This window comes from Nannobrachium achirus (genome assembly GCF_963921795.1).
Source record: "Nannobrachium achirus genome assembly, chromosome: 17".
In the NCBI taxonomy this organism is placed as follows: Eukaryota; Metazoa; Chordata; class Actinopteri; order Myctophiformes; family Myctophidae; genus Nannobrachium; species Nannobrachium achirus.
This window is the reverse complement of record NC_137824.1, coordinates 42,768,622-42,777,032: the sequence shown is the minus strand read 5'-3', so window position 1 is coordinate 42,777,032 and position 8,411 is coordinate 42,768,622. Positions and strand designations below refer to the sequence as shown.

The following is an 8,411-nucleotide window of genomic DNA, read 5'->3' as shown; positions in this document are numbered from 1 at the left end:
GGATTATACATGTCCATACTTCAGTATCCCATAGAACTTGTCCTAAATATCAAGGTGCATCATGTGTAACCAATGAGGAATTTAAACACTCTCGATATGGAAATTAGGCTGGACAGTGGAGAAGACCTACTTAATCGGAGTTCCCAGAAGTTCTCGCATTAAAACAGGAGGGGCAAGAAAGGCCTACTAAACACAAGGCTAAGGTGGTTGGCAGGCTGGACAAGTACACTTTCAACAGTAGTTCTTTTCCAGGCTTTATCTCCTCGTGAGAAGAATATAAAACTGGAAACAAGGTTATGTGAAAATGCTGAAAATCGATTAATCAAATCAAAGAAAATTTGCTTTATTGGATTTCTTACCAAAAGAGGAATGCAAGCAGCATTTCACTTCAATAAAATCCAAACTCTGTAAAATATCCAGATATCAAGTCAGGAGCCATTAAGATATGGGTTATTAGGTAGGTAGTGTGTAAACTAACATAATCTAACAGCTCCATGTTTAATTTAAGATTACAAATCAAGAATATGTATATGGGGGGGACAAACAAACCTTACACGTGCACATAAAAAAAAGAAAATGACTCATTAGAAAACTTCAAGCAATTTCGTCAATAATACAACACATGGCAGCGTCTTTGTCGAATGTCTTGTCCCTCTGTGACTGTGACACGTGCACAGTCTTGTCCTGCTGGCTTGTCACCATACAACTGGCCCCTGACTCCTCTATGTCCATGGGTTCCGTTTTCAACCTGGGGGCCATGATGCCAGAGGGACCACTGACGCTACCCACCACCGACACTCCCCGGCTCCCTTCCCCGGCTCCGTTGGCGCCCTCCATCTGGGGCAGGTCGTCGGGCAGCGAGGCCAGGCAACCCTGGATCATCTCCACCACCCTCTCCAGGTGTTTCTGGAACCTCTCGGCCGTCTCCAGCCTCTGCCGCTTCTGCACCTCCATCATGACCCGCAGGGTCTCGCGGGCCTGGTGCGGCCTGTATTTAGGGGCGGGCGATATGGAAAAAATACAATGTCACGATATTTTCCCAAGCTGTATCACGCACGATACACGATCTTATCACGATTCTTTTTCATGTTGGTTTGTATGGTTATTTTTCAAGATACTTAACTCATCCACTGCTTATGACGAGTTTGACGAGTTATATTTATGACTCTGCCAATGACGAGTTTGACGAGTTTGACTTAGAAAAAATATATATATTTTTGGACCCCATTAAATCTAGTAAAAACGATTTCAATCGCGATTTTGCATGTTTCACCCCCATACAACCCCATATGTCAAACAGGGCAGCCATCTTGGTTTACATAAGATGTAAAACATAATGGCTGTTTTCTCACGGATTTCCAATCGGACTTTTTTGTTTGAAAGCTGTGAACATCCTGCACACACATGGTGCATGATTTGTGCATGGGCGTGCATGATCCGTGCACTATAAATTACATGGAAGTCTATGGAGACCTCTGGCAGGATATCAGTAAAAAATGGCATTCAAAATGGCAGTAAATGAGTTGTTTAACAGTACAACCACCTACAGCACAAGGTAACAAAAACTAAAAGAAAAAGATCCTTTTGGGAGGTCTAAATTGACTCTTACAAGTATGTAACTCTGACAGTATACAAATGAAACCAAATGGACCCGTTAGGGTCCATTTGGTTTCATTTGTATACTGTCAGAGTTAAGGGGAGACCTTGACATTGTAAAGTTTGAGAACTACTGATTTAAACCAAAATGCAGATTTAAATGAATTCTGCAATGAATCTCTAGTCTGTATTAACATTTCAACAGGATTATTTCACAAGGCTCCCTCATTGTATCACGATATATACGACATCTCTGAAAAGGCATATCATGAAGACATTGCATTGTCTCAAAGATATTTATCACCATATGGCCCAACACCACCCCTACCTGTATTCATTGATCAGGTGGTGCATGTGGACAAAGAGCAGCTTCAGGTCCTCCAGCTTCTCCTCGCGCTTTATGCTGCCAGGGCTCTTGATCAGAATGTCCAGCAGGTCCAGGAAGTTGACCAGGATGGACATGTTGAGCTTTTTCAGCTCCCGCTTGTGGTCAAACTGCATGGGGTGGAGCCTCTCGATGCCCTGGCTCTCCAGCGGCCGGATGATGAGGTCGTCGCACTGGAACTGGTTGCCGAACATCATGTAGCTGTCCTTGATGGTCGGAGGCGGCTTCGGGGCCAGGCCCTTGCGGATGTTGTCGTCGGTGTACTGGTTGATGTACTGCATGGGCGGAGGGGGCAGGGCACTCACCTGCTGCGGTTCCCCCATGATGAAACTGAAAGAGAGAGTAGTGCAAATAAAGTATAACATTATACCAGTGGTGGGAAAAGTACTCAAATGTCTTATTAAAGGCCCGCTGACACGCCCCGAAATTATAACAGTATGATACATTAGGTCACGTGGTCTCTCTGAGAACGGTCTGAAATAGTCTGAAACTCATGTCACAGTGCAATCTGCCCCTCGCCCCCCAACAACAGCTGACCAGTACAGTAAGTAGTCTTAAGTACAGTCAATTAATTTGATTGGCTTATAATTGCACATTCTCACAATGACATCATAAAAATGTTAACTAATATTTTAACTTTAAGATTACTTTTTAAAGTGACAGTACACCTTTAGATGACAGCCCTACTTAAGTAAAAGCATCAATACTGTAATATAGATCTACTCTGTAACAAGTAAAAGTCCAGAATTCAAAATGTACTTGAGTAAAGGTATGAAAGTATTGGCATCAAAATATACTTAAAGTACCAAAAGTAAAAGTACAAAATGTCTGAAAATAGCAGATCTACAAGCTGATCGGCTATTTTCAAATGGGCTAAAGTGGTTTATGTATGTTTTATGATATAATCATTTATATCTGCAAAGTAACCAATAAGTAAAAGTACAATGTTTGGGATGAGATGTAGTGGACTAGAAGTAAAAGTATTGGAAATACTCAAGTAAAGTACGAATGCCTCAAATTTGTACTAAAATATACTTAATTACTTTACACCACTGCATTATACTCAGTATAAAAGTACATATTATTAGCCTACATTAGTGCCTATAGGCCATAGGCAACAGTATGTTCATGGTAGATAATTGTGCATACTTACTTATATGTATTTGTTTAATGAAGTCCTACATACATTATATTAACTCGAAGTGCAAAATGTATAGCGTCAGACTCCAAGTCTATTCATTTAATGCATCTTTATTTTGTTCTCTTTACTTAAATACATAATTATCCTGTGTACTTTCTCCACCAATTAGCTCCTTTCGGAACCTCAAAGGAGCTGGGTAATAATGTAGTTGTAACAATGGGTGTTTAGCGAATGCTTGTAAGTATTTTAGCAGCTTAGCAAAACAACGTGAGCGATCACCTTTTAAATGTTATCCTCACTGCTGTTCTCCAGTTAAGACACTGTAGTTATCGAAGACTGAAAAAGATCACAAGTTAGCCTTGTTTGCTAAGTAAGCTAGCCATTCAACATAACACCGGCTAGCTGCTAGGACAGGAAGCTAACGAGTCAACACATTTTCAACACACCTTTAGAGTGGGTCCTTGTTGTTGGTGAAGAACTAACGTATGTTAATGACTGAGGTTGACTAAATAAATACCGTGACGTTTAATTTGTTAACGCAACGAGAGTCGTTTCTTCAGACATTGTGCCCAGGCTCACTCAGCTGCGCTGTACAGTGCTAACTGCTAACTCCAGGAGGAGAGGGCGGACAATCCGGACATGAACAACAACAACATCCCAGACAGTCTGCAGCTTCTTCAACGCCATTGGATGAACGTCCTGGTTAGTGTGCGCTGATTGGACCAACCTCGCATCACTCACCCCGGCTTTCCATGGATTGGACAGCGACCGGTGAACAAAACGGGCTGGTTGGTTAGCGCAGTCTCTGTACTCTGTAGTAGTAGACTTTGCAAAAAAAAAAAGAGAACAGATCTACAATAGCAAAGTGATATCTACTGTTAGGCGTTTTGGGCTTGTAGATCGGCTATATATCGTTAATGGTAATAATGGATGCGCCACACTGGTCATAGTCTGCCTAGTATGCAATAACTTCAGCAACCATGTGCATAACTGCCAACTCTCTTGCATTTGGCAGGAGACTCCTTTTATTTTTTACCTTTTCTCAATTGCATGACTCCTGCGCCGCCATTTCTCCTGCTTTGGGCGATTTTACCCTTTTTGCGTGGCAAGTAAGTTAACCCATGATGTGTCAAAAACACTCACACACCCCACTGATCATATGCAATGTTCATTTGCCTAGTTCAACTTTTAATTACTATTTATTATTAAACATCTCTCATTGCTTCAGTCATCAAATCAATATATGTAGCCTATACTTTTACCTTTTTAATGGACCCTAAAGCCTGATAAAAGTATCAAACGCTACTCTAAAAAATAAATAAAAATACTAGTTTTTCAGGCCTGAAAGTCCAGTGCTGATCAGAGCAATGGTTACTAAGTTGTGACCAATTGAAGTGTTAAACACTGCTGTAACATATATTGCTGTGTCATAATGTGTGCAATTTAGGTTTTTTGGTATAACTAATCTCATGGCCTATCCACGAGTTTCCAACGCCCCATAGTGCATTGCGCAGACGTCTGCACCGAGCTTCCGCCGCCGATTTACAAGCTCACAACGGGTTGCATCTGCGACACGATGTGAGCTTGTATGTCTGCTGTTAAACCCGGAAGTTTGGTCCCGATAGTCTCCAGTAAACTCCTGCGGAAACTTGTTTGTGGCCCTGGGGCCCCCTGGTGTGACTTCATGGCAGAGCCTGCAACACTGTGCCTGTAGCCCCTGGGCCTGGGGGCCCCTGACATGGCCCCTGGTGTGATATCGTCATGGCAGACTCCTGAACAGTGTTTGTGCCAAGTTTGGTGTGGATTGCAGCCTGTGTCGTCCGCTGTCCACACATTAGGAAATTACAATTTTGGCTTGTTCCTGCAGCAAGGCTGGCGTGTAAATAACTGTGATAATGCACACCCTCTTGTGTAATATTGCTTAAATAATTGCGACCGTAGGCACATCCTGTCCGCCAGTCCGTCCGTCCATCCGTAACGCCACCTCAATGTCTATAGCTGTTCTGACATCACATTGTTGCCTGTCAAGACTGCTGACTATCATCACCTGGATATCCATGCCCATATGGAGTTCCCTGATGTGGTCATTTACCTTCCAAGTTGGAACAACACAGATCTCCATAAATGGAGCTGACTGGATCATCACATGGATCTCCATGTATGGAGGTGACCAACACTGACATCATCAACTCTACATCACCCGGATCTCCAAGACTCCATATATGGCTATATGGCTGACTCATTCTGATACCACCAGGATGACTCAACCAGCTCAGAGGAAGGGTATTAAGAGACCGCTCTCTAGTAGGACAGATTCAACCATCGCTCTCGAGAATCTTCAACTCTACCTTCAAGACCGTCCACAGATCTTCAAGAACACTCCAATGGACTCCATAGCCGACCTGTTCTAAATAAAAGAAGAAGAAAAAAAAACATCACCTTCAAGACAGAAGTATTTTTCATTGGGAATTATTTTGCTCTAAGTTGATGCCATGCCAAAGCGAAAGTGCCTGCATGCACCCATGTCCCGGAGGAGTTGCGACATGAGTCACACTTGCAAATGAATTCCGTCCTTGTCCCTTTTATGCCCATATGTAGATCCCTGATGTCATCAATATTAAGCACATAGCTTGAATGCTCATACAGTATGGACATATTTTGTGAGTCTCATGTTGTCTATGACTTAAGACATCTATGACTATGATGTCAGACGTCACTCATATCCATATTAAATATTTTGTCCACATTTTGTCTAACTTAAACAACCAACCGCAACTCGAATCACACTTGCAAATGAATTCCGTGCTGTGCGAATTCCACCCTTAGGGCCTCTTACTGGTAGATATATTATTAACATCGCTGCGAAGGAATCTCATTGTGGCAATCAATTGAATAATCTTGTTCCCCGCAATCTGCACTGAAACTTAGACCCTGAAGGCAGCAGTTTAGGGAGTGCTTGACTTACATTGCAGATGAGCATTCTATGTCAATAATTGGAGGATCATTTTAGTTTATTCTCATGGTCTCTATGAAAAAAGTGACATCTGTGGTGTGTCAAATATGACCCGACAGAGAAGTGTGGTAGCCTGGGTGCCAGCTTGCTCGCTCCGTTCTGCGATTTGTTTTGTCACTCAAAACAAATCTCGGAACGGAGCGAGCAGGCTGGCACCCAGACTACAAGTGTGGCTCAATTCCCCCCAAATGATGAATATTCAATGGTTACATGTTTGAGAGAGAGAGACACTTCAATTTCCATTTGCTATTAGGACTAAAATAAAGTTTGGGTTTATAAAAAATAAATTTCTTTACATTCTTTACTGTCTATGGGTCAAATTTGATCCGTAACACCATGTCAATATTGTCAATATTAACAATTCTAACGTTAAAAAACTAAAACAAGTAATTATTTTTTGGAAGTGTGTTCTAGTATTAGTCTATTATAGCCAGATAACATATTTATCCATTTTCTTCATTATAGGAAATGTAATGAGTGAATTTTAACATTTTATTAATGGAAAACAAGCTAGATCCATGTTGATGACATGACTCTAGACATACTTACCGCTTTGCGTGATTTTAGGGCAACTTCTGTAGGAGCAGTGTCCAAAAATGTGTTTTGCAATAATCGGCCTCATGGTGGCGCTAGAAGAGGGCCATGTGAGAAATGAATGGGTGGAGGTTGTGGTTTGAGAAAGAATAATGCTGCTATTTGTTCCAAAAGCTTTATACCCTGTCCCTGTATATATAACATGTGACATAGCTCTGTTTACACAATGCTGTACCCCCTCCAACTGTATATGTTCCCCATTTTCAACTGTTTTTATTTTATTTGTGACACTTGCTTTGGCAATGTAAACGTATGTTTTCTCATACCAATAAAGCTCCTTTGAATTGAATTGAATTGAATTGAATTGGTTTTGCAGACGGACAGACACAGACTGATAGCCGGTGGAGGTTTTGATAAAGTAATTCAAACCTACTGTAGGATACGTCCACAATTTAGTTAAAAGAAAACGTACAAAATGTGTCAGGCCTTTATTATTGTTAAAGGAGTATAGTTCACCCTCAAAATGACTTTTTTCTATTGATTAGTCACACCATGGAGACTTGAATTCAATAATATTTCTTTGTATTTGTCGCATTCCTAAGAAAAAAAAAATGATTATAGTAAATTTACCCACATTGATTCGGATGGGGATCCAAATGCATTTGGGTCCCCATCCAGAATCAATGGGGGTACATTTATTATAATCAAATTATTGTCTTAGGAATACGACAAAAACAAAAAAATATCCATCAATTCAAGTCTCCATGGTGAGTAATCAATAGAAAAAATGTCATTTTGGGGGTGAACTACTCCTTTAATATCAATATTACATTCATTAAGAAAACAGTGTTTTCCAGCAAACAATTATGCAACAATGATTTACAGAACTTAAAAAACTGCTGATGATTTCAGTTCTTTTTTTTTTCTTTTCTCAGTTCACTTTTTGCTGGAAACACTGGTCAGATGATTTGTGGTTTGTCTGAATGTGTATTTGCAAGTTTCTTGTCTTTCACAGAAATGTGCAGTTTCTGCCAAAGGGACAAATACAGTTACAATATTGCTGACAGCACTTGATCCAGCATCATGTGTGGTATAAACATACATATTGCAGAGATTTCAGTTCCTTCTTTCTTTGACTTGAGAGAGAGAGAGAGAGAGAGAGAGAGAGAGAGGGGGGGGGGGGGGGAGACGGAGTGCTTTACCATCAGCCTATTTTGTTGTATTTCTTATATATGTTTTCTCTACTGGTCTCCCACTTCAAAGGTTGTTCCAGCACTCCTGCTTGTAAGTATAGGTTTATCTGTTATCATTGACAGTTCACAGTTCATTGTACTGTATAATACAATTTGCAAAAGGAATGGCAGAAAAGATATAAAAGAAAAAATATAAAACATAAATATACATATTGATTTTGAAACTGATAGCCAACACACTCCCTATTTGCTTTTTGAGTCTTACATCGAGTGAAGGGCATTGAGAGTGGATTTGTGTAGAGAGAAAGAAAGAAAGGGAATGCATTGTGGCTCAATTTCCCCCAAATTGTCAATAGTCAAGAGAGAGAAAGAGAGACTTCAATTTGCAGGGTTTATGAAAAATAAATTACTTTGCCTTATTTACTGTATATGGGTAAATTATGACCTGTAACACCACATATGTCAATATATTGTTAATAATATTAACAATTTTAAAATTAAAAAACAAAAACATTACTTTTTGGACGTGTGTTCTAGTATATTATCCAT

The 8,411-nt window shown here is 40.4% G+C and overlaps 1 protein-coding gene across 1 annotated transcript; it reads right to left on the bottom strand.

Moving 5' to 3' along the window:
* Positions 1-442: 442 nt before the first annotated feature.
* med7 (mediator complex subunit 7) lies at positions 443-3,704 on the bottom strand. Its single transcript, XM_080745638.1, has 3 exons — positions 3,569-3,704; positions 1,925-2,311; positions 443-988 (listed from the first exon to the last, which is right to left on the bottom strand). The coding sequence occupies exons 2-3, from the start codon at positions 2,302-2,304 to the stop codon at positions 595-597; spliced, it is 774 nt and encodes a 257-aa protein (XP_080601764.1). The 5' UTR covers positions 2,305-2,311; positions 3,569-3,704; the 3' UTR covers positions 443-594.
* Positions 3,705-8,411: the final 4,707 nt, after the last annotated feature.

Coding starts and splice junctions, on each gene's coding strand:
- med7 (XM_080745638.1), bottom strand. CDS start 2,304: ATGGGGGAACCGCAGCAGGTGAGTGCCCTGCCCCCTCCGCCCATGCAG. Junction 989..1,924: donor CACCTGATCAATGAATACAG/GTAGGGGTGGTG, acceptor CCCTAAATACAG/GCCGCACCAGGCCCGCGAGA.